This window comes from Littorina saxatilis, linkage group LG17, assembly GCF_037325665.1.
Source record: "Littorina saxatilis isolate snail1 linkage group LG17, US_GU_Lsax_2.0, whole genome shotgun sequence".
In the NCBI taxonomy this organism is placed as follows: domain Eukaryota; kingdom Metazoa; phylum Mollusca; class Gastropoda; order Littorinimorpha; family Littorinidae; genus Littorina; species Littorina saxatilis.
The window spans coordinates 20,651,051-20,677,446 of NC_090261.1; the positions used below are offsets into that span (position 1 = coordinate 20,651,051).

Below are 26,396 nucleotides of genomic sequence, written 5' to 3' on the forward strand. Positions count from 1 at the left end.
ACTGTTCATTGCATATACATTGTTTTGGTGTCTCCAGTATGTCTCTGTTGCACATATTCAGAAATTTATTTACCCCTACTCCTTCACCTCGACGACTCGCTCGTTCGTTGTGCACGCTCGCTCGCATTTGACCTCTTTGTATGCGAGCATCGCCATAAGGGAAAACGTTCTGAACATTTTGTGAAAATTCGTGCTGTTTTCGGATGATTCTGACTTTGCTGATGGAGCCGTTGTTTAGATAAGTTCCTTAACTTGTTGTTTATCAACATTAGGGCAATATCTTGCCTTTCTATCCAGTCGAAATAGTCGTTCATTTTTCCCTCCAAAATTCAACATGCCGCTCCTTCGCAAGCAACCATTTCATAAACTGAAACCACCGGCTAGTCTCAATCCCGACGAAGAAGTTTTCTACTGCAAGATCACCAACGAAATATTCCGGGATTACGAGTGAGTATTCAGTCTTTGTTGGTACATTATGTGTTTCACGTTCCTCAGAAAAGTTCGTCTGCTTTCAGTTTCTATCAACAAACCGTTGAAATGAGTTTTGGTTGTAATGATGATCGTATGTTCGATCGTGTTTGCCACAGACACAGCCGTCACGTGCGCCATTTTCCGCCTTCTATATCACGTCTTTCGCTTAATCGTCGATCTCAGTTTGTAAAAACGTATGTTTCTTCTGTGATAACAGGGCCTTCTTTGAGAGAATCATCCTGTGCAACAGTCTTGTGTGGTCATGTGCCATCACAGGACGGTCTGGTATGACCTACCAGGAGGCAGAGGAATGCGAGGAGAAAGCCAAGAGACATCTAGCTACATTTCAAGACACCTTGCAGAGACCTCTGCTGTTCATGGCCACTCTAACATACAGGAGCAGACTTGTAGACCTAAATGATGATGTGTTTCTCTTTACGAAAGACCGCTACTTCATTGGTGAAACTGTGGATGTTCTCATCAGTGGAGAGAGGTAAGATTCATGGCACTTTGAGAATGAGTTAGCATTCAACAGTGCTGTGTCATTGACAAGTACTGGTGCAGTTTCAGGGTTAAGTTAATAAGTTGTGGTTAAAATGACTGGGCCCACGTCAACATAAAAAAATTGAGCATACTCCAATTATCCCCACTGAAGTGACATTGACAACATTATGTTGAATGCTGATCAGTTTACTGATCTGAGACTGAGCGTTGTAGCAACTGGTATGATGTTGCAGATCCAGGAGATATATGTAGTATATCTGGAGCTTGCTGAAAAACGTGCAACAGCAAGTAATTATACATTGTATACATGTCTTTCCATTAGGAGAATCAGTAATTCTTGCAGGTGCCTGTTATTAGTTAAACTAAGACTAAGAGACACATGATATGTCATTGTCAAATCAAAATATTTGTTTTGTCGTTTGATTTGTGTTTCATTACTATTTTATGGTTTGTAGTTCATAATTCATACCAATGGCAGAGGCCATGTCTGTTAACTTTATTTTATACTTAGCAACTTAAGTCAGCTTAATATTTATCTTCAACTTTTCAAGCTTGGCAAGTCTCTATGACAGCCAAACTTTTGCAATTGGAAATGTGGTTTATTCAAAACTAAGTGGAGAGGAAGATTTCATCTCAAAGTTGTGTTATGTTATCATTATTTATGAATGTATTTACAACTTAATATGCAGTATGAGGCTTCTCTGATGAGAGATGCAGGACAATAGAGTCGTACTGTAAATAAATCAGAATTCCTGCAATTAGAGGACACCTGAAATGGTCACACAGGTGTCTTCATAAGTTCATTACAGCTAGTTTGATGCAGCCTAAACAAAAAAAATGTCAGGTTTTGCGAATTCCTGACCAACATTATAATTTCTTCCCAACCCTAGAACTTTAAAAAAAAACCTTAAAATAAAAAAGAAAAATATGACAACTCGGTTTTGAAGACTTTCTGAGGAAAGCTACCCTTCTCCACCAACTTAGGTGAGATAGCTTGCACGAGTTCAGGCCAAACATGTTACATCTGAAGAAAAAGAAAAGAATGATGCCAATCTATTTACCCTATTTTTAATATTTTTGTTTGCCTTGTTATCAGAATCAAAATTTTTTTCCCCTGGCTTTATACAAGATTGATCTGTTTGTTCATTTATTTATCACTCAGGACTCCATCCAAGATCATAAAAGTTGTGGCACCAGCAGACTCGGCATCCAAAAGTAATGGAGATGTCATTGTCATCGATGAAGACTCAGGGTCGGAAGGAGACGAGAAAAGGTTTGCATGACTTCAGCTTATTACTATTATTCTGTGTTTGTACTTTTTTTTAGATTGAAGTTTATGATAATGTGTAATTGCTACAGGAAGGAACAGTCTTGCACAATGCATTGACGTTATTGAATGGTTGAGTGTACAACACGGTAGAACCCCCCTTTTAAGACCTTAAACAATTGTAGAAAATGAGGTCTTAAAAAGGAAGAAGGTAGATTTGCAGAGGTAACTGAAAAGTTCACGTCCAAAAACGATCTGACTGGTTTAAAAATGTACATGCTAAGTGCTTCTTCTTCAGCGTTCCAGAAATTCTGGTGACGTGTGAGCTCGTTTGCCCATTTGGGTTCCCCAATTATACTCTGAGAGCATAGTCAGCTTCACTCCGCTTTTGTTGGGTAGGCATGCTGGGTATTTTCGCGTTTCCATAACCCACCGAACTCCCACATGGATTACAGGATCTTCTCCGTGCGCACTTGGTCTTGTGCTTGCGTGTACACACGAAGGGGGTTAAGTCACTAGCAGGTCTGCACATAAGTTGACCTGGGAGATCGGAAAAATCTCCACTCTTAAACCACCTGGCGGCAGCGACCGGAATTCAAACTCACGACCTCCCGATTAGGAGGCCGACGTCTTGCCACTGCGCCACTTCGCCTGTCGTGCTAAGTGCAATGGAAAATGTTTGTGGAGTGAGTCTTTCGCATTTCAACTTAACTAAACTGTCTTATGAATGATGATTGCAGAGAACTTCCGCCACCTGACCAGATGATGTACATTGTGCATCCTTCTACAGGCAAGAACAACAGAGTAATGGTCAAGGCTTCACAAGTCAGGTAATCATAAATAAGTTGTGGTTTTCCTCATATATATATATATGCTTTCAAAGGAGTAAGAGATAATGACAAGAATTTTAATATTTGACTGGTTCAGAGTCAGAGACTAATGTTTATAGAGGAAAAAAGCTCTGGTCAAGCTTCAAAGAAAAGTAAATGTGTTGTAGAAAATGTTAAGGGATGTAGAATAAAGAATCCACTTCATATTATTATACAATTTATTATGAGGAAGTTTTGTCTTCTAACCATTTTGTTCTTTTTTTCTGCATTACAGCCGTAAGAAAGGCCTCTACACGAGAGATAAAAGCAAGCTGTTCTTGAAGCAGCACTGTGAACCTGTCAATGGTGTCTGGTCTGTAAAGGTAACTGTCAACATCTTTATCAGCACAACAAGAAACTGTGCAAACAAGCAAAAGAAAGAAAGGTTAGGAAGAAGCAGATGTAGTGTGTGCCTAAATTAATGAATCGGTCAGCCTGATTCAAGTGATCTTCTGCCAGGACGGACTCTTGCACACACACACACACACACACAGAAGCATGTGCGCATGTACGTGCACACACACACAGAAGGGGAAATGCCAATGGGTATCAAAGACACTTAGCAAATGTTTATTATTTCCTGGCATAAGGGTGTATTATCCTCTATGACTATCTGATGACCTTGGCTTTAACACCTATCTTTTGAGTAAAAGACACTGCTGCAGTGTGAAAGTCCTGAGTGGAATATATTTTTTATGAATGAATGTACCGTGTGTACCTCTACTTGACGTTTGCAGTAGATTCTTATCCTGGATTCTTATCTTTGACTGTCACAGGATTCCGTGATGCGGAAGGTTCATCTGACGGAGTCCAAGTATGAAGACTTCTATGGTGGTCCCCGTCCCAAGTTCGCTGTGTCTGTCATCAAGAAGAAGAACGTGGGGAAGAAACCAGAGAACAAGACCCCCACCACATCGGCCAGCAATACACCGAAGCCCGGTAGCACTGCTATGTCGGCTGTCAGCTCCAAGGGTAACAGCCCTTCAGGTATGCCACAGTTTGTGAGAATGACAATACAATGAATCAAGGAAAGTACATAGCAAATGTTGTGAACAGAAATTGTGCAGGTTATCTCTCAGATATTTACACAGGATAAATACATGCACACACACACACGTGCACAGAAAGTAATACTGGCACACACATAGTTTATGCACACAAATTATGCAATCAGAAAGATTAACTAAAGTACATATGCAGAACCTTTTTGGGTCATGTTTAGTTCCAATTTGGTAGAGAATGAATATCTTTCCGATCACCTACACATATCAGGTCGCTTCATGGAGGCCTATCAATGTGTAACTGGCTGATGATAAAAAGGAGTTGGGAAATCATTTGTCTGCACATAAATAAGCATTTATGTTCATGTTTGTTATGTCTTCAGAATCTGTGCCTAGCCCCCAATCTTCCCTTACCATGGCAGAAAGAGCAGCCTTGAAGGAGAAAGAAAGGCTGGAGAAAGTTGCAGAGAGGATTGCCAAGCAGCAGGAGATGAGGCAAAGAATAGAGGATGAAAAGCAACGAAGGAAAGAGGAAAGAGAGAAGGTGTGGGAAATATTAGAGTGAAGGTTATTGAAGCATAGGTGTATGTGGCTATACTAAGTTGGGAGTTGGATCTCTCGCTTCTTGATGAGTCTCCTGGTATGCACTGCTGGAAGAAAACCCAGATCTGAATCAAGGGTGCCAAAACATGAGTACTACAGTGGTACCTGCAATGTGTGGACCCTCAGATGAAAGGACACCTTCTGTTGTCCCTATGTCCATTACCTCTACCAAGGTATACTTGTAATGAAGGAAGACGTTTGGCTGGTCTTACGGGTGTCCTCTCATTGCAGGCACCACTGTAGTCGCTTTTGAAGCCGACATGCATAACATGTGGAAACAGCTTTAGAGCTCTTGAAATTTGTATTGTGCTTTTCATGGCAGTTTTATTGGCATGTGGTTAAATGTGTAAGGATAGTAGTTTGTAGAAAAATGTTTGCTGACCAAACAATCATTTTGATGTTTGACTCAAATTGTTTTAGGATAGACCAGACATATTTTATAATTGAGAGAAATGGTATCTGGTTATTGTATAAATGCTAACCAGAGCTATCTACAGCCAGGTAACAGCTTTTCTTTTAATGACTTAATGGCTGCTTCACCTAATATGACCATGCTTTCAGATATTTTAGTAATGGAGAGAAAAAAAAACTTCACAGTTTATTTGAGACAGAGTGCATGTTGTGTCTGTCCCAGGAGCGAGACAAGAAGCGCGAGGAGAAAAAGAAGGAGATGGAAAGACTGAAGGAATGGAGTCGTCACCGTGAGGACATGGAATGTGACGATCTAAAGGTGAGATCTTTAAAATAATGATTCCATCTCAGCTTGCATCTAAACTTCTACTTCTGAAATTTTATGGAGTATCACAGGGTTCAACAATAAAGCAATGGTTAGTAATATTGTGCAAGACATTTTAGATGAAGTATATATATGTCAAAAGTTTTCAGACAGTTGACAAGCCAGGGGTCAGACCAATGCCTCAGATCAAAAAAAGTATGCGTCAATGACCTAAGACTGAGGCCTGTGAACAACACTGCACACCAATATGAATTTAAAGGGAGCTTTTCCTTGACTCGTCTGATGGGGATAGGTGGATTAGACAAGGCAGGTGTCTAGATAGAGTAGCGCTTTTGGAAGGGTGCTTTATGCCAGATTTCTCTGTTTCAGCCACTGCCTGAATTCAAAGAGTTGAAGTCCAAAGTGCCGAATCATCTGTTTGGTGACGCCATGATGGTGCTGGAGTATGTCAACGCCTTCAAGAATGTCTTTGACTTCAAGCAGTTCTTCCCTAGAGGGCTGGCGTGGGGTGAGTTCTTGCTGAACGCTTTTACTTTTTCTCGTCATTTCACAGTTTCAGCTCAGGTTATGATGGCGTGTGATACTCATGTTGTCTTAATTTTAATGCTATATACTATTACTGCCCATGGAATAAAGACTTCAGGGTTAGACTAGGTTACACTAGTTTTGGTGTACAGCGTCATCCAAGGCTGAGCTGTGATAATGGTGTAGAAAAAGTAATGTTACTTGAAGTCAGCTGTAATCAGCGGACATTAACTCTGCATGTTAGCTTCAGAGAGGTTGTGCAATACATCATATTACTTATTACAGTTTGTGCAGTTCAGTTTTGATACAGTGCGTGCTAAAATGTGCGGTTTGGCTCATCACTGACTGTTATAAGATGAACCTCGCACCTTTCTTCAGCTTCTTGAATGGTGTTCTTGTATTTTATCTTGATGTATGACAATTCACAGACTAGCACCAAAAAGAAGCCAAACAAACAGCATAGCATTCAAGATGAAGCAGTGTTAAATCGATCTCCAGGTATTTTATTTTCATAAGGTGCATTTCATGGCCATCCAAATGAAAGTGTTGGTGTGTGTTTCAGGCCAGGTGGAGGCAGCACTGATGGAGAACGACCCCCAGGGCCCGCTGTGCGACCTGATCCAGATGCTGCTGTGCTCGCTCTTCAACCTGCAGGAGGAAGAGGCAGAGGAGTTTGAGGAGCTGGAGAAGGAGGAGAAGGCCGAGGTGGACAAGAAACAAGCCACCGCCCACACAGGTAAATTGTGGCCCTTCTATTACGTCTCCGTCAGTATTGGGGTGTATCGGATTCAATCAAGTTTCTATCGGTAACCGAAGATAGGATAAAAATCTAAAAACAGACTGCCATCGTTCCAAAATTCAGAATCAAATTACACGATTGGTCGGTAACAGTTTATTATAGACAAAACATAACGTTACATTGACATGGTAGGTAACAGTTTATTATAGACAAAACATAACGTTACATTGACATGGTAGGTAAATGTAACATTTTGTTTTGTCTATTATAAACGCTCCAATTACCTACCATTCTTTTTTTTCTTTTTTTTGATTGGAAGATAGAATACGCTGACAAAACGTTCTATTATACACTGAGTACTTTACGCCTAAGTCATCAAGGATCCAACGTACGAGAACCTCATTGATTTTATCTTGGTGTAGGGTAGTGATGAATATATAGGTTAGTGCATGGGACGGAGGTGTCCTGATCTCCCCTTTAAGGTCAGCACTTGTTTTACATGGAGTCAGTTTTCGTAGAAATGTGTGTAGTTGTGATAGTGTATTGTATGAAGAGAAAGAAGAAGTGTTGAAAAAGGCTAAGGGAAGAATGAAAGGAAAGACACAGGAAAGGAAGGTTTATGCGTTTGTATTACTTTTGTTGGTCTGCATGTTTGTTGTCTAAACTCTTTACAAAACTGGGATTGGACTTTAACAACCTCCTTCATTCTCTTGCAGTTAGGGAAGAATTTGTTACATTTTGCATGTTTTCATTTTAAACTTACACTATTGTTTTCAATTGTTATAATCTTGAACATGTTAAAGTTAGGTTTCTTACTGCTATTTTTGTTTTCAGGAGAGGATGACCGTGGAGAAGAAGATGATGGTCTGTCCAACAACAAATTGATTCAGTCTGCCACCGTCTTTGCACTGTTTCCTCAGGTCACATTTGGTAGGTGGTGTTCTGCAGTTAATCCGTTCCTTTCATGAGTTCAGATAATTATGTTTCTCGAGAATCTTCATTTTGGCCTCTCTGTGTGTACAATCATGAATATCCGTTATTAATGTTTTCTTGCAGACAATGTTATTAGGTTTTTGGGTTTTTTCATCACCAAAGCAACAGTAAAACCCTCTTGCTAAGTGTTATGTAGTAATCATGAAGTGCTGGAAACCTCATTTTGCTGAAAGTCACTGTAGAAGTGTAATAAGAAAATATTGTGTCAGACATATGAACCTTGCCTCATTTCAAAACTTTCGGTATGGTTGGGAATGTAAGTTAAAATTGAATTAATTTATGTTTCATATTCTTTGAAACAGTATGCGTCAGTTTCTGAGCTAAAAAAGATTAATTCAGTTGGACATGTTGTTTAACTCGGGGAGACAATAACACAAAATCAAAAAAAAAGAATGAACGCAAGATGTGAACAAACTAGCAAAGTTAGCTGACAGTCAAAGCTCATTAGAAAGACATTCGAAATTTGTGCAGTGTGGATAGGGAGCATATTTTAGCGTGAATCTTCACTCCTGCAGGGATGCCGTTACGAGACACACTGCTGGATCAATTCACACTGACGGAGGTCCTTCGCCTACACCTGATGTCGTCAGGGGCGAGGGCCAACAGCAAGAACGCTCGTTTCCGTTACCAGCAGCGAGGCGGCTACTCCTCCATGGACGACCCGGGACTGGATCTGCGCAAACATGCACCGGCACTTCTCAAGAAACTGCAGACTGGAAACATCTTTGACTTAACCCCAGGTAGGGTCTTGTCTGTGTACTAAGCTTTGTGCGGGCATGACATTTTTCAACCCATTGGTGGATTCCCAGTCTTTCATGGCTCCAGAGGTCATTCTGGTGGTCCCAAGATTGCACGATTTGGCATCTTTTTTTCTTTTTTTAATTCAAGGGGCATGCTCTGAGTCTTTTCTTTGATTACAAGTTCATGATCTTCTGTCTGTTATGTAAAAACATGTTTTAATCTATTTCATTTTACCATTGAACATTAAAAAAGAAAAGAAAAATGAGAACAAAATTTTCTTCTTTTACTGTTGCTGTTAGTGTTACTGTTACAAATTGATGTGGTTTTTTTGTCTGGTGACTAATTTCTTCCAAATATTTTGTTATCTGTTTAAAGGATGCAGCGCCTGAGTTACTTTTAATTTTACTGGTTTTTGCAAGTGAAAAGTTTCTGCGGGAACAAGACTGCTGAATTGCTCTTGATTCATAATACAGCCTTGATTCATATACTGGTGAGTGAAGAAACAAAAGTAATGACTTGAGTCATGCGAGAAAGTAAATGTGTAATCTGTGGCTTTTTGCAGATGAAAAGCTGCGCATTGTGACAACCCTGGTGCAGCAAGTGATGACCTACGCTGCAGTGAGGGACATCGTGGAAGACACGTACGACAAGCTGAGAGTGAAGAAATACGACCTCAAGCTGTTGCAGTGGGCCGAGGTGCGACGAATTCGGGAGGACCAGGTTGCCCAGTATGTACCACTGTCTGATTATTTCGAGTATTATCTTTAAATTGCTTTTATGTTGCTTTTCAGATGAAAAAAGTGAAAGCTGTAAAATGCACAGCACATTCTTTTCTCTTGAATCAAAGGCCTGTTTCTGCAAAAAATTGAAGGTTAAAGAAAGTTGCATATGGTTGAAATGAAGACTGTGATAGGCTTATGAACTTTTTTGTACATGTATGTTATTCATTTGGTCAGATTACATTTGTTTCTGACAGTTAATTTCTAAATTTTGAATATGGCCAAGTTCTGAACTTATGAATTGATTGTTTAACTCTTAACAGGTACAAGCATCAGATGGAGGAGAGAGCGAAGGAGCGAGAGTATCGCTTGAAAGAGATGGCCAGAGCTGAACAGATAAGGTAAAGGCTGAAGTTTCCTGCTGAATGCTCTTTTCTTTCTCAGTCTGATCGTCTTGTCTTTCTGGTTTAAACAATGTTTTATTAAATCAAACATGGTACAACAATACAACGATAAACAATAGGGACACGAACTCAAGCGAACGCTTATATTACGCGCCCTACGTAGTTACAAATTAACAAAAATATGATGTCGGACAAACATTACTTATAAACTATGGAACTATCTAGGTAAACAGCATAGTTGAAGCAAACCAAAAAGAACAAGAGAAAGCTAGCAGGAGGAAGAGGGGGAGGGTGGAGGTGGGACGAAAGAATGGTAGGTACATATGAAAGATGAAGGTGGTTAGCGCATACAAAAAGAATATACATAGTACATTGTAAACTGTAATCCAGTGGCAAATAAGCAGTAGTTCGCTGAATATATAATTGAAAAATGTATATAGAATACATGGCATGGATATGCGTACTGAGTCAAATTAACAAAAACGACCAGATTTACAGATAAACGATTGGACACTTTCAAAAATAAGCTTGTTGGTGCGAAGAGAAAGGTTTTCGCTACCATTTAACAATATTTCAACATGTCTGTAATGTACAGGTAGTGCATTTATTGTAGATAGGCGAGCGTCTACGTACAGAGGGCAATGTATCAAGTCTTGTCTTTCTCTTGACTCTCTCTCTGTTTGTCAAACATGTTAATTAGTTGCAAGGTGAAATCAGTTTTTCCTTTTGCCACTAGTTCCTTATGTGGGAAGATTGCAGATTGTTATCAATAAGGACCTGGGTTATGGTAGAAAGAAAATCATGCTTAAATTGCCCTATCCTTGTTAAGCTGTTTACTATACCCTTGTACCCTTTCAGTTATTTCGAGAAATACTTGTTCTGCTCATTTCGGTCCAAGGTGCTGCAACTATGAATGATAACTCTAGCTTTACTTGTCAGTAATGTAAGAAATTGCACTGTCTGCAGGCAAGCCAAGGAGCAGGGCCTGGAAGCTCCCAACCTGCCCCCCGTCGAGAACCCGCTGGAGACAGCGGAGCACAGAGAGAAGCGGGAGGCCAAGGAGCAGCAGGACGAGGCCAAGAAGAAGGCCGACTATGCCAAGCGTGAGCTGGAGGTGCTGCACGGCATCATGGACCTGCAGCGCGTCAACGCCCTCTACCCGCTGGGCCGCGACCGCCACTACAAGAGGTACTGGCTCTTCTCCTCCCTGCCTGCCTTCATGGTGGAGGATAACGAACTGTTCCTGTCCCCCGCTGTGCCGCTGATGCCGCCCGAGGTGGAGGAGGTTGAGGACAAGGGGGACATGCCGACCTTGACACGGCAGGAAGAGCACAACACCAGCAGCGACAAGGAGAACGAGCTTAATGGGGCGTCGCTTGTGACGGCTGTGGTTGCTCCTAAGCGCAACGGTAGCAAGGACGATGACTGCATCGTCATCAGTGACGGAGAGGATTCGAACAAGGCGAAGATGGTTTCTATGGAAACTGACGCAGACACTGGTGAGACTGAAAGCAAGGAGATTCCTCCTCTCGAAGCCAGCGTGGAGAAAGACGCTTCAGAAAGATCAGACAGCCCTCCATCCGTGGAGATTGAGCCCCCGAAACTGGAGAGCTTGCCGTGTGGGCAGGTGCTGCAGCAGCAGCAGCCCAAGTGGTACGTGGTGGACTCTAAAGAGCAAGTGCAGCAACTGATAGCAGCTCTCAACCCCAGGGGGTTCAGAGAGAGTGCATTGCAGGCCGTCCTCACAGACTTTCATGCGTTGCTGAACGTCACCGTAGACACCTGTCCCATGGACCGATTGTGCCTTTTAGCAGAGGGTGAGAAGGGTCAAGGTCACACGCCAAAAGGTCAGGTACACACGCGGACTTCAGCCCCCAAAACAGTGGAAGGAAGCACGCAGAGTGACTCTGCCAGTGAGGCCATTGAGCTGACGTTGAGGGATGCGTTGCTGGATCTCGAGGATCGTATTTTTGTCGGCAGTCTGGGTCACCTCAAGGTGGGTCTTTCACACAGTGTGCGTTGTGTTTTGCTATATATGTTTGGCCATGCTTTTAACCTTGAATGAATGGTACTTTGTAAGTTTGTGTGTGTCTGGGAGAGAGAGAGACTCGGCTTGGTCCTTTCCTTTATTGCATGCCCAGACACAGTAAACAATAGGTCAGTTGGACCTGGAATCAAAATATTATATTAATATAGGTCAAACTGTCCTGGCCGCAAAAAAGTTGTGTTAAAAGACCCCCATGGTGTCAAAACTATCGGACATTCAACTGGAAAGGGTCAGAACAATGCACTAGATGAAAAAGTATGCATAAATGACCGAAGACTGAGGCCTGGGAAAAACACTGTTACCGTGTGTTTCTTGGAAAGTTTGTAATTTTTGATGCACAGTTGTTACTTCTTTGATTAGTTGATATTCCTAACATCTTAATGAGTGGGGGTAGAGGTTGGGGATTAAATAACACTTAGAGTTAAACAGACCGACAGACATCGGTAAACCGACCTCTGGTCTAATCATGATTGCACTTTCAGATTTTTCATTGTCATTTATTTGCAGTGATTTGAAGGAGAGGCAACAAGCACCAGATTGTTTATACTTCATGAAGGAATGCTGGCTGTTCAGTGTTCGGCAAATGTTATCCATGCCATCTGATTCCTTTTCTTGACCAATGTTCTCTCTCCAAGGTGATTGGAATTTGAAAGGAACAGCAAGCAGAATTTGAATGAATGTTTCTTTGGTAGTTTAATTTTAGACAAAATAAAACATTACATTCCATAAACTAACCTTTCTTGGGTTTTCTATTCTAGATTTTGGAACATTAGCAGTTTTATTTGCCTCGGATTTCTTATGGGTAAACTGGTAAACCAATATTTGCCATGGTTGCAGGTGAAGGACCGAGCACTGTGGCGAGGAGCCCTAGAGAATGGCGCATACAGTCCACAGACAGATGAATCACCCTTTGCACAAATTCAGAGTCCCAAGAAAAACAGGTACGTAAGGTATCAGAAAGCTTTTGCTGATAGTTGTAATGTTAGTTGAAGTGTTGTTTGTTGACAACCACATACAGTCCTTGTTTTGAAGGTGTTATTTCAACATTGATGGATCACATTCCAGAATTAAATCTTACCGGTACTTTTATCTTTTAGGAAATGTTAAATATTGTGTTCCGATTAGGTGAAGAAACTGGGCTTATGCACAGAGAGGTAATATTTGTGTGAGAAACAAAATGTAATGGATTTTTTATACGAATATATAGCTATTCTGATGGACACGTGGGGGAATTCGGGAGCTGTGATTGGATGGTCTCTTCCGATCATCAAAGCATAATGCTACGGAAGTCGGCCATTTTTGCCAATATCCAAAAGCATATTGGCAAAAATGGCCGACTTTCTTATCTCGTAACTCCACACTAAATACCCCACTTCCCCCCCCTCTGAAGTATTGATGTACAACCCATTGCACTAACATTCATGTAGTCGTTTATAACTGAGGTTGAACAATTCGCTTCATGACGAGACAAGTATAAATGCCATTCACCCAAACTGAAAACTTCGCTGCCGTCTGCTCGCGTTGTACGGATTAGCTGTTCTCTTCTCCTCCCCTTGTTGTATCCTAGTTCTTCAGTTGTTTCTAGTTTTCCGTTGATGTTGTGTTTTGGTCTTCTTCATAAGTAGTCTTGTTCAAAATTAAAAAAACTCAAATATTAAACTTGTTTTTGTTGTATACGAATGAACTAATAAAAAGCTGTTTAACAGCTGTGTTGTCAAATCGAGGTTTTTTTCCAAAGTCAGTGTGGCGCCTGCGCAAAACTAATGCGCATAAGAAACGGCGTCTGCTATCAAAACCTGAGATCAACGCATCGACGCAAAAACTGTCATTTTGTAAGTTTGGAACAACAAATCTTCGACTCGTCGGCATTATACTTGTCTCGTCTAAATATCGGACCCTATTGCTACGCTGAAAACACTATAGCTGTTAATATTGACTTGTGAAAAAGTATTCAGTAAAAAGAATTGAGATTTAAAATGTTCTCATGTTTGAGATGTTTTGCTTTTGAGGCTGACGTTGCAATAATTTGAATGACCATGGTTTTGCAGTAACGCTAACAGTAACACAGCAGAAGATGGCAGTGTTCATATACCAGAGGAGCTGGTGGCTAGAGACATGGCCCACGCCTTGGTGCAAATTGCCAGAGGGGTGGATAAGCGTTTCATGACACATCCACTGGGTGAGTGGGTTGCAAGGCTCTGCGTGTGGTTCAACTTTGTTCTGCTCTCTTTGTAGTGTTGTTTTTATGCAGTGTGGTCCTTTTATATGAGTTCAAGCATGATGAGTAATCAGGAGAGTCTTAGGAATGAGCAGGTCTGAAAAAGGAGGGCGTCTTAAAATGGGGGTAGGTTTACCGAGATGATGGGGGAAAAAACTGAGAAGACTGGGTCTTAAAAAGGGAGGGAGTCTTCTATCAGGGGTGTGTGAGTGTAGAGTGTTCCTTTGTGGTGGACATGACGAGGGGGAGTCGTAAAGCATTTGCTTTTCTTGTTTAAAGATATATTTATAATTTGTCATACATTTTAGAGCCCCATCTGAAGGTTTTTTGTGTGCGTTTGTTCGTCAAAATTAACCTTGTTCACGATAAGTATAAGTCATTTCAGTAAAAACAGATTCCAAAACCCTGTGTCTGGAGTTTCTGGTAACACAGATTGTTGATTGTGTTGTGGCTGTAATTTGTATTGTAAATAAAGGGTATAATGATACCATGGTTCAGTTTCTTTAATGTAGCTTTCATGTCTACATGCTGTAACGATGATTGAAGTATCATTAAACATTTGGAAAACTTTTGTAATTGGATAAACCATGCCTTCAAAGACGGATCAGAAGAAGAGAAAAAGGAAGGAGACTAGCAGGAAAAAAGTTTCACTTACTTCATAAGAAACAATTGTGAGATGTGTGTCCCTAAAGAGACAAGGTACATTTAAAGCTGAACGAGAACTTACGATTTATGTTTTCACAGGTGATACAGAGGACAGCAGAAAGAAAGGATCAAAAGACGACAAACATGGTGAGTGGTGGCAAAGTTATTCATGTCCCTCAGATATGATCACCCTGTAAGTAAAGCATGAGTTTCAGTGAACCTCTGGTAAGTAAACCTGTATGGGGAGGTGTATTTTTGTAATAGAGAGGAACCCCCCTTTAAGATCTCAACAAATAGGACAAAAGGAGGGAGTCTTGAAACTGGAATAAATGTACAGAGGTTATGAACAGAAAATCTGAGAAAACAGGGCTTTAAAACGGAGAGGGGGGGTCTAAAATGAAGGGTTTCCACTGCACTTTGCAAGAGACTTGTAATGAAACAGAGAAGTACTGGAGTCTGTCATGTATCCAATTAATCCAAATCTGTTCACATTTGTTAATCTCTAGTTGAGTCAGCTTATAGACAGTGCTTATCAAACTCTTATCATTTGTTAATATGGGGCGGGGATATAGCTCAGTTGGTAGCGCGCTGGATTTGTATTCAGTTGGCCGCTGTCAGCGTGAGTTCGATCCCAGGTTCGGTGGAAATTTATTTCAGAGTCAACTTTGTGTGCAGACTCTCTTCGGTGTCCGAACTCCCCCCCGTGTACACTACATTGGGTGTGCACGTTAAAGATCCCATGATTGACAAAAGGGTCTTTCCTGGCAAAATTGCTTTGGCACAGTTAATAATTGTCTACCTATACCCGTGTGACTTGGAATAATAGGCCGTGAAAGGTAAATATGCGCCGAAATGGCTGCAATTACTGGCCGTATAAAATTTCATCTCACACGGCATCACTGCTGAGCGCCTAGAACTGTACCCACGGAATATGCGCGATATAAGCCTCATTGATTGATTGATTGATTAATCTCTAGTTGAGTCAGCTTATAGACAGAGCTTATCAAACTCTTATCATTTGTTAATCTCTAGTTGAGTCAGCTTATAGACAGTGCTTATCAAACTCTTATCATTTGTTAATCTCTAGTTGAGTCAGCTTATAGACAGTGCTTATCAAACTCTTATCATTTGTCTCCACAGACACAACAGACAAAGAACACAAGCGGCGACTGATCTACGAGCGGTGGGAAGATTCCATGTTGGGCTGCTTGAGCCTGTCTCAGGTGTTTTTGCACCTGGCAGCGCTGGACAAGAGCATCAAGTGGGACCGCTCGGCCCTGCTGGCCAGGTGTAAAATCTGCCGCCGTAAAGGTGACGCTGAGAAGATGCTGCTCTGTGATAAGTGTGACCGCGGTCACCACATGTACTGCCTCAAACCTCCAATGACGGTAAGATGGTGTTTGTATGTCAGGTTGTCTGTCTGTCTGAGAGAGAGAGAGAGGGATTGTTTTAACCTGGTCTGAATTATACATTTTTCTGAACCGGCAAACTATGAATTGGAATATTTGACTGTCTCAGAGAGAGAGAGAGATAGTAGACATATTTTAAGTTGATCTTTGAATCATATGTATGTTTTAATTTTCAAATTGTGAATGAGAAAATTTGACTCAAACAATGTTGTGCAGGCTGAAATCATACGTATAGATCTCTTAAATGACAAATTGTGGGTTTTGGAACAGTGAAAGGGACTTGGAAGAGAAGCCCCAATTTAAGACTCCCCTTTCAAGTCCCCGTTTTCTCACATTTTCTGTTGATAACCTGTGTAGATGTACCCCCAGTTTAAGACTCACTCCTTTTCAAGACGTGATTTTGTCAGAGTTTTGAAGGTGTTAAAAGGGGGGTTCCACTGTATGTGTTCTATGTGTGTATGTGTTGCACATCTACCTGGATATGTTTATGTCTCAAATCGGAGTGATCCAAGTATCTTGTTTTGTGCTTTTGTGCATCTTGCTATGTTCTCCTTACTGGTTGAAGCATTTCATTTTACATTTACTTGCATTCAGTAAGTTCAACAATTGTTTTTTTTATCTGCTTTCCAGAAAGTGCCAGCAGGAGACTGGTTTTGCCCCAACTGCCGTCCCAAGCATGCTGCACCCAGCCCAAGAAAAAGTCGACGACGAACGTTTAGCGAAGTGGAGGAGGAGGAGGAACCGGAAGAGGAGCTAGAACTACCTCAAACCATAGAGGAGGCCGGGTGAGAACAGACAGATAAATTATGTTTGTTTTTCTAAGTTTGAAGCCACAAATCATCTGTTCAGGATCAGTAAAGACTAGTAACATTGTTTTGGGGATGAACATTGACATGCTTCAAATATGCACAGCTGTGAGCTTGTATGCCATACATTTTTTTAAATACACGTATTGTATTTTTTAATTTTTGTTTTGTTTTTTGGTAAACTGATCTATGTACCAGATAAAATAATACAAAATAAGAATGTTGCCAAATGTGCGTGTTCTTGGCAGTAGTTTGCTCTGTATGCAATAAAAACAACAAAAGCGACAACCTTCCCTGCAGGATGGAAAGAAGATACTCGGCCCTGAAAACTTGTTTCACTATTGATTTTTTCTCTCTCTCTCTTTCCAGGGAAGAGGAAGCAGAAGAGGAACAGAGCGAAGAAGAGGTGGAAGAAGAAGCAGCAGAAGAAGAGGAAGAGGAGGACAGCGAAGAAGAAGTGGAGAATGAGGACGTGTGTGCCCAGTGTCGCGAGGATGGCAAACTCATCCTGTGCGACGTGTGCCCTCGCTCCTATCACCTGCACTGTGCCCGGCCGCCACTGAAGAAAGTGCCCAAGGGCAAGTGGATGTGCCAGGTGTGCGTAGGAGGGGGTCGGGCGGGCAAGATCCAGTTTGGCAGACCCTCTGGTGCCAGCAAGCCCAAGGAAAGCTCCACCAAGAAAGGTGAGAGAAAGAGAGAGAGTGTGTGTGTGACTTTCCTGGGGATCTGTGACTTTCCTGAGGATACAACTTTCCAATTCTGCTGGAGCAATCTGTTTTTCCACGCCTTGGTAGATTATCAAAAGATTTTATTCTCAAAGGGCGTCCATTTCTCCAACCATCCAGAATCGTATTTGATGCTCCTAGAGGTATGAGAGTGAAATTGTGTTGACTGAAAATTCCTGATTCATTTTGAGCTTCACTGTAGCATTTAAACATTTTCCGCGGGGGAGAGGGAAGGGGGACACGGCCCGTATCGCCCTTGGGAAGACAGGTTTCCTCTTTTGTGTTCTGGGGAGAGTCCCACTCCTGGTGTGTGTATGTGCACTGAAGTTTTTCTGACACTGTTGTATTTATTTTATTTTGGAGGAGGCTTGCATCAATGCACAAGCCCCTATTTCTTGTAACTAATGTTCACTTCCTTGCCAGTGTCCTGCTGTAAAAAGATTCTTATTGATATTCATTTTACCACCAATCAATTGCTGAAAGCTTCCCAGCGTATTTATGTTTACCCGTACAGAGTATTTCCACTCGTTGCTCCTGTTTACTTGCTCTTTTTATTTCCATGTTTTCAGAAACTCCTAAAACCCAAGCCAGCAGCACTAGCGGCAGCAGCAAGTCAGGGAAATCCAGCAGCCGTCCTGGCTCACGAAGAGAAACGCCACGCAACAGTCCCACCCCTACCTCTAGTCGCACCAGCAAAAAAGACACGCCTGCTAGTCGTGACGTCACCCCCAGGGGTCACGGTCACAAGGGCAAGGAGGTGACGCCGAAACAGCGAGGAGACAAGGACTCGACCCCCAAGTCATGGGACGGCCCGGTGGCCAAGTTGAAACGCAACTCTTCTTCCACCTCGCGGCTGTCCACAGACAGTGGTGGTAGGTTGATTTTGCTGTTAGTTTTGCTCGGCATAATCTTTTGCAAGACTCTTTGATGTTGTAAAGATAATTATGATTAGATTATTTGGTAAGCACAGCTTGCAGTTCATGAAGACGCTTACATTTTTTGGGAATACATGTATTTTTATGCTTCCTAACATGTTTGGTTAATTTTGAAAACTGTAAACTAACCTGTTCTGGGAGAGAAACATGTTGCTGTTATCAGTAACAATCATGCATGTAAAATCAGTGGAAAATGTCGGTCTCCTCAGTAACCAGACAAGCTAGTCAGTCATGTAGGAGTTAAAGAGTTGTCATAGCATGTGTGAATAATTGGTTAAATCTGTATTTGTTTGTCTGGTGGTGGGGGTGTTATCCTTAAAGACTTCATGACATTGAAAGGTTTTATCAGAGTGTTTGAGATGTGGAGACAAGCAAACAGTTGCAGACATGAGGATCTGTAAGAAATTGACAAATCTGACATGCCAGCATCCAGTAATTTATTGTATTTGTCATGCCAGATTTGCCCCCAGGAATGAGCCATATGAATTTAATTTATTATACATATGATATAGGTCATTTTTTTGTCTTCACCCTGAAGAAGTCGGCTGTCATAGACTGACAACATGCTGATAATGGGAATACAGAGGCACTGGTTCCAATGGTGTTATCTCTATTGTTTTATTTTATTATGTCACTATTTCAGAGTTTGAGACCAGCGCACGGCAGTACATTAGCAGCAAGCGCGGCAACACACAGGTGCAGCTGATGCACGCTGCGGAAGATTTGCTGCAGAACTTGATACGCCACGATGACGCCTGGCCCTTCCTCAAGCCAGTCGACAAGAAACTGGTATGCTGCTTGTGCTACTTCTAATGCCTACAGGGTTCGTACAGGTCATGGAAAACCTGGAAAGTCATGGAATTTGATTTTTAATTTTCCAGGCCTGGAAAGTCATGGAATTTCAATTCAAGTCATGGAAAGTCATGGAATTTAACAAAAATAAGAAAGAAAGAATAAAATTAACCTTTAGCAAGCCAGCGGCGATTTTCGTTGCCAAGCCAGCAGCGATTTGCGTCGCCAGCACAAGGCTTGTTCGTATGACCAACTTCTCGTTCGTATTTGCATACGAGAATAACGGTATTTTTAACGGCACTTGAGCCAAAGCGAGGCTCACTTCCTTCCGTTATCTCGTGTCGTCTGCGCTGCATTTGAGTCGGTTTCGTCAAAGTTTTCTGCTTTTGTTTTTGTATCGATAAAGTACTTTCGCGTTTCGGCAAGCATGATAGAGGATGATGAGTTTGAAACTTTCTTTCGAGTTGTTTCTTGACAACAAAAAGTATGCGGAATTGGAACGAATTACCAAGGAAGATCTTCGCAATATCGCGGTGAAAAAAATGACAGTTCGTCAAGTTACAGTGACGGTTACGAAACGGAATTTACGAAAGTGCAGATGGATACAAACAGTGGCTGGTCCAGTTTAGTGAAATGACAGGACCAGCAAACATTACCGATAATCTGACTGCGTAGCAAATGCTTGACTTGCTTGTCGAAGAGACACTGTGTAGAAACTGACTCAAATTCAGTGCAAAGCAAGCCAGTGTCAAAACTGGCAGTGACAAGACGTAAAAAGTTTGCGTGTTCGGAAATGGCGACCTGTGGATCTAGTCATGGAAAATGTTATTGAGGCTCATGGAAAGTCATGTAAAATTCATGGAATTTTGTTTCTAAAAACCAGTGGGGACCCTGTGCCTAGATCATCTTTTATCACTTTATGGAGTTTGAGGCCTTAGAATGTCTCACAAGAAACTGGTATGCTGCTTGTAATCATTTTAATGCCTAGATAATCTTGAATCACTTTATGTTATACGATGGAACGTCTTGCAGAAGAATGTAGGAAAAAAAATATTGATGGTATTTCTTTTCTCCCGATTTAGGTTTAGCAATTGTGTTCGATTTCTGCCCCTTCGCCCTCAACTTTTCTCTGCCAACTAACAAACTTATATGACATAAGTCTGGCTGGGTTGTTTTTGACTCACATGCGAAGCAAAAGTGAGTCTATGTACTCACCCGAGTCGTCCGTCCGTCCGTCCCCCCCCGTCCGTCCGGCCGTCCGTCCGGAAAACTTTAACGTTGGATATTTCTTGGACACTATTCAGTCTATCAGTACCAAATTTGGCAAGATGGTGTATGATGACAAGGCCCCAAAGAACATACATAGCATCTTGACCTTGCTTCAAGGTCAAGGTCGCAGGGGCCATAAATGTTGTCTAAAAAACAGCTATTTTTCACATTTTTCCCATTTTCTCTGAAGTTTTTGAGATATAATACCTCACCTATATATGATATATAGGGCAAAGTAAGCCCCATCTTTTGATACCAGTTTGGTTTACCTTGCTTCAAGGTCAAGGTCACAGGAGCTCTTCAAAGTTGGGTTGTATACATATTTTGAAGTGACCTTGACCCTGAACTATGGAAGATAACTGTTTCAAACTTAAAAATTATGTGGGGCACATGTTATGCTTTCATCATGAGACACATTTGGTCACATATGGTCAAGGTCACTTTGACCCTTATGAAATGTGACCAAAATAAGATAGTGAACCACTAAAAGTGACCATATCTCATGGTAGAAAGAGCCAATAAGCACCATTGTACTTCCTATGTCTTGAATTAACAGCTTTGTGTTGCATGACCTTGGATGACCTTGACCTTGGGTCAAGGTCACATGTATTTTGGTAGGAAAAATGTGTAAAGCAGTTCTTAGTGTATGTCATTGCTAGGTTTAGTTATTTGACCTTGACCCTGAATGTCAAGGTCATGTAAAGGTCAAGCATGTGAGTCGTATGGGCTTTGCCCTTCTTGTTTAAATTAGATATTCTGCCTATTTCATCCTTTTGGGCACAATTTCTTGAAATGGAATGCAAAGAATCTTACAACAAACACTTTTGTATCATCCATCAATTTATGTGTGTGGTTTTCATGTTCTTTTACAATTTTTTTTTTTTTTAAAGCGAGTTTTACTTTTCTGATGTTAACATTTATCTCTCGGAGCTTTAGACAAGACTTCTGCTAAACCTGTCCCCTGCATACCAACTCCTGTGTAGGCATTGACTGGCGTATGGACGTTGCAGCTACAGACACATGCATCTTATATTCTTATTTGGCCTCGGCTATGTCCCAGGTCCCAGACTACTACAACGTGATCGAGGAGCCCATGGATCTCTCCACCATCCGCAACAAGGTGCACAAGTTCAAGTACTCCACCCCCTCCCAGCTGCTCAGAGACGTGCGACTCATCTTCGCCAACTGCGTAGAGTACAACGCTCGCACCACACAGGAGTACCGAGCTGGCCAGGCTCTCACCAAGTTCTTTGAAGCGCAAGTGCGAGAGCTGGGACTGAAAGAGGATGCTGCTTCCACCCCTCCTGCTGCCAAAAAGCAACGCAAATAAAGAAGGGTGGTGTTTCCCCTCAATAGACAAAAAGGTGGAATCGAGGTGATGGTAGACATAATGCAAGGATGATGAGAGGACAAACAGAGAGGAATAATGCAGCAAGAGCAGAGAATGGTGAAATCGCGGAGGAAGTGAAAGCAACGCTGACAAAGAGGGGTAATGTGTCTGTTTGAGGATATCAGCTAAAGATGAAGCCAACACACAATTCACACAAGAATGCAAGCAGAGGGTGCCCGGAATGATGGAAGGAACAAAAAGAAGAGACTATGCAGCAGGTACAGAGAACTATGAAAGTTAATTGAAAACGAAAGTTATGCTCACGAAGATAATGCTGCTCAAAATAAAGCAAGCACGTCTTCAAGATGGTAGAAAGATTGCGCATGAGTTAACAAAAGCGTGCATTTAGATGATGGAAACTGCACAGCAAGAAGATAGATACAGATAGCAGAAGACTATATTTGAATGGACTACAGGATCTTTTCTGTGCTTACTGGATCTTGTGCTTGCATGTACAAACGACGGGGAATAAGGCACTAGCAGGTCTGCACATTAGTTGACCTAGGAGGATCTCCACCCTTAACCCACCAGGCACGGCTGGGATTCGAACACTCAACCTTCAGAATGGGAGGGCGATGTCTCATCCCTTATCCACTATAGGCTATTGCGCACATCTGACATGACCTGACCAAAACAAGAGTTTTTGTAGTGTGGGTAGGAGGGAGGGGATTGGGCAGTAGAGAGGTGGAGGGATTTAGGTTCACTTTAACCTGATAATATAAACACACTCTGGGGTAAAAAAAAAAGTATGTACTTGCCTGAAAATGCTTTGTGTCTGAGTGAACTTGTTCACATGAAAGAGTACCAGGGAAATACATTGCATAAAATATGGAAGAGGTAATTTGCTTACAGCCCACCCCTTGATCAGGTGTATTGTGGTTCTTCAGTGCATCATCTTTGACTCAAATAGCTGTTTTCTCAGTGTGATCTAGAACACTGAATTTCTTTTTTTATCAGAAAACAAACTGCAAGGACTTGTGATCTGCTGAGGCATATTCTGATGATTTGAGAGCTGTTACAGATATTCTTCCACTGCATGGAAGTCTTCAGTGTCTGTTTTCATAAATGAAGATGCCAGATAGTGCAAAGGATTTTCGTGTACTTTTTTGTTCTGTTCAAAAAGCTATGTTTATGTAGGGCACACTCAAAAGTTTGAACCATTCCAGGTGTTTTCAGAGAGAGATTCTCTTATCTTATCCGACAAACTGACAGTAGCTCTTTACACCAGAAGTAACATATCTTGACAAATATTCTGCTGTTCTTATCTCATGCAAGTCATTTTTTTCTGTTGTGGGTCATGTCACTTTTATAGTTACCTGGTCATGCTGTGGGCATTATCAAGCAAACCTAATTAACTTTTGTTAAGAGTCTATTTGTTAAGGCAGAGTCCTTACTTGCCAGGTGTGTCTGATTCCATATAATGAGTTGCTGAATGAGTTGAATGAACTTCCAAATCTCTCATTTTTTTCACATCATGCGAGAAGATGGACAAATGAATGAGATGAAGCAGCACTTGACATGCAAACGCAATCTAGATTTCTCCCCTTTGTTTTATATATAAACAAGATTTGCACAGGAGATGATGAAAACAACTCATGCATTTTATAATTTCAATGCAAAGGGTTGGTTACTTGCCTTTTCACTTGACACGATGGTAATACATCAATGAAAGAGATTGCATCATCAGGTTTTGGCAAATAGTTAAGAGCAACCATAATAAAAGCATCTTTTCTCACGATGTGCTATTCAGTTGTGAAAGTCGGCATTTTGTGTGTATGCATCATTTTGGAAGAATCTATTGTGATTCAGTACCTTTTTCTTTCCCCGAGTGTTTGTTTGCTTGCTATACACTGAGTGTTTGTTTGTATATATATTTGTGTGTGAGAGAGAGAGTCAATTAGATCCTTTTGGTAACTTATTTTCATGTTCCATGAATGTCATTTGACGTGGGGACCATTGAATGTGTAATGCGAAAATAGACGTACTTATATAAGGGTCTGTGTACTGTGTGGTTTCACCTGACCCACAGCACATTGCATTTAGACAGATAGCTTTTGGTTGAAAGAATTAGTGCATGCAGTAGGGGACCTGTAAGTACATGCAGACCTGTGCACAGTTGAGCGTTTCTAGAAGAAATCACACTACACACACCCCTTCCATTCCCTTTGTGGCATGATTTTGTACAGGCCATCGCAATTTCTAGTTTCTTAGAAACTGCAAGAAAAAAGTTTATCTTTGGAAAATGTAGATTTTGGATTTAATTTACTTTTTCAGGGTATGCACGGGTTTTTGTCTTATCTTATTATTGAGGGAGGGATCTACTGTGAGAAAACATTGCTTGTATAGATGTCCAAGCTTCTGTGTGCAAAAGATGATTTGTAATTATTACTTTGCACAGCAATTGCAGAACTCGGAATGTCATGCCCAGCTGAGAGGGAGGGTGGGTTTAAAACCTGGAGGGTCTGTAGTCTGCAAGTAAAGATGATTCATGGCAAATGAAAGAAATACATTAAATCCAGAGAATAGGAGATGCTTTGAAACATGATATTTGCATGTGATGCGTACCTTTTTTTAACACTTTTTTTCATCACCATGATTAACAATAATAGGTCGTATAATGTAAGATCATACTTCTTACTGTATGTGTTTGTATATATGCTTGTATATACCGGCAACAGTTTGATATGAAAATAAAACTTTAAAATCACAGTGAGTGTGTGTGTGATTAATGTTGGGAATTGTCAGTAACTTTTTTAACTTTTGTAGTTTACTTATCTGTTATTACCTTAACTGTGTTGACATGTGCATGTCAGAATATGAAAAACATCTGCTGAACCAAAGCTTCACACATGTTATACTTTGTTTGACAAGTTTATTGTAATTATAAACCATGCAAGAAAACATAAACCAATGGGTTAGTGGCAAATTATGATGAGGACAAACTGTAGGTACAGAGACAACAAGGAAGAAACACTTGAATAAATATTTTGGTGAAACAATGCTCACGTTACACCATACCCATGATGGCTATTGCAGCAACATTAGTGACAACACCAAAGCATCTGGGTGTAAAGAAGTTTCTTACGACAAATACAATGCAAGTAAGGACTTCTAAGGAGTGAGTATTTTAGCATGATTGCTCCTTCTGTAGGTTCCTTTAGCCGTATTTTACTTCAGATTCCAAACTTGGTATCATTACTGTTTACAAACAGAACACAGAGCTTAAAAATGAGCACATGATATTTTCAAGTCATCCGTATACTGGCATTTCAAGGCTGTGTAAAGATGAAAGATCGACAGGAAACTCGTTTGTTAATTTCAATGCTTACATTTGTTCAAGTGCCAAGAGGCTGTTCCATATGGCACTGGCTCGAAACTAACGCAATAGTCGGACAGAGTTGCGCCCTTGGAACGGCAGGTAGTTCCGGTTTGTGTTTGCAAAATGGAACCGCATGACAATCCGCCCTTCAACTGCTTTACCCGCGTAGTTTGAACAGCAGACAGTAACGTTTCCCTCCACCATCTTCTCTCGTTAAGCCATTTTGGACGTAAACAAAACAACCGGAACTACCCGCCGACAGCGCCGCGGGCTATGTCAGGGACGGACAACTCTTATCACTTTTGTTTTGAGACAATGCTATAGGTCTCACATGCTGTTGTTGTTTATACTTCGACCGCTTACCCCCCTTTGTTTCCTGGTCTAAAACAGAGTTTTGATCTGTTGGAAAGTGTCTCACACTTTTGCTGACAGGGAAATCATACTGTTCAATTTGTAAAGTTCTTTAGAACAGACATGTTGCCTAGTGGTAACAACATAGGCTTTCCTTGTGGCAGGTTCGGGGTTTGAATCCCAGCCTCCCCTGGTGGGTTTAAGGGTGGAGATTTTTCTGATCTCCCAGGTCAACTTGTAAACAGATGAACTAGTGCCTTACAAGTTATCCCCTTCATGTGTACACGCAAGCACAAGACTTAGTACTCGCACAAAAAGATCCTGTAATCCATGTCAAAGTTTGGTGGGTTATAAAAACATGAAAACAACTTGCATGCATCTCCTGGAATTCGAGTATGACTGCCTAAATGGCGGGGGGAAATGTCCATACACGTAAAAGCCCACTCGTGCCTACTAGTATATGTTTGGAGTCGAAGCCCATGAATGCAGAAGAATCTACCACAGATTCTATGACAGTACTTTTGTCATCTGCAATATCAAGCACATTTTGTGGGTCAGAAAGACAGCAGAAACCAATCTACGGGAAACAGTAAAGTAAGATAAGAATTCTGTTCACAATGGTTTATGCAGACCTGTGCACAACTACGGTTTCTCCGTAATTTCTCCGATTTTTATATGCAGAATACGGTACTACGGATTTGTAATTAAAATTCCGAAATTCCGATGGTTTTTTTTCTGTTTTAAAATGTTTTGACCAATTAGTTGGCCGTTGTGCTGAAAAGACGTTTTCCGATTTACCGGAAGCGCGCGTGTTCTTCGTCCAGCGTCTGCGTGGCAACTTGTGATTAAAGTGAAACATGAAAAAGAAAAAAAGAGTGCGAGATTCAGATAGTGAAGAGACCGCATCACAGAGGCCAA

At 41.3% G+C, this 26,396-nt stretch overlaps 1 protein-coding gene across 1 annotated transcript; it reads left to right on the forward strand.

Moving 5' to 3' along the window:
• The first annotated feature begins 89 nt into the window (after positions 1–89).
• Positions 90–24,517, forward strand: LOC138953844 (bromodomain adjacent to zinc finger domain protein 1A-like). The gene is made up of 24 exons (XM_070325804.1): positions 90–447; positions 689–964; positions 2,138–2,248; positions 2,983–3,072; positions 3,347–3,434; positions 3,888–4,098; positions 4,496–4,656; positions 5,350–5,445; positions 5,821–5,959; positions 6,539–6,712; positions 7,550–7,645; positions 8,224–8,448; positions 9,012–9,177; positions 9,492–9,569; positions 10,539–11,568; positions 12,457–12,560; positions 13,668–13,798; positions 14,582–14,629; positions 15,623–15,870; positions 16,522–16,676; positions 17,067–17,380; positions 17,992–18,294; positions 19,001–19,146; positions 21,479–24,517. The coding sequence occupies exons 1-24, from the start codon at positions 335–337 to the stop codon at positions 21,746–21,748; spliced, it is 4,773 nt and encodes a 1,590-aa protein (XP_070181905.1). The 5' UTR covers positions 90–334; the 3' UTR covers positions 21,749–24,517.
• Positions 24,518–26,396: the final 1,879 nt, after the last annotated feature.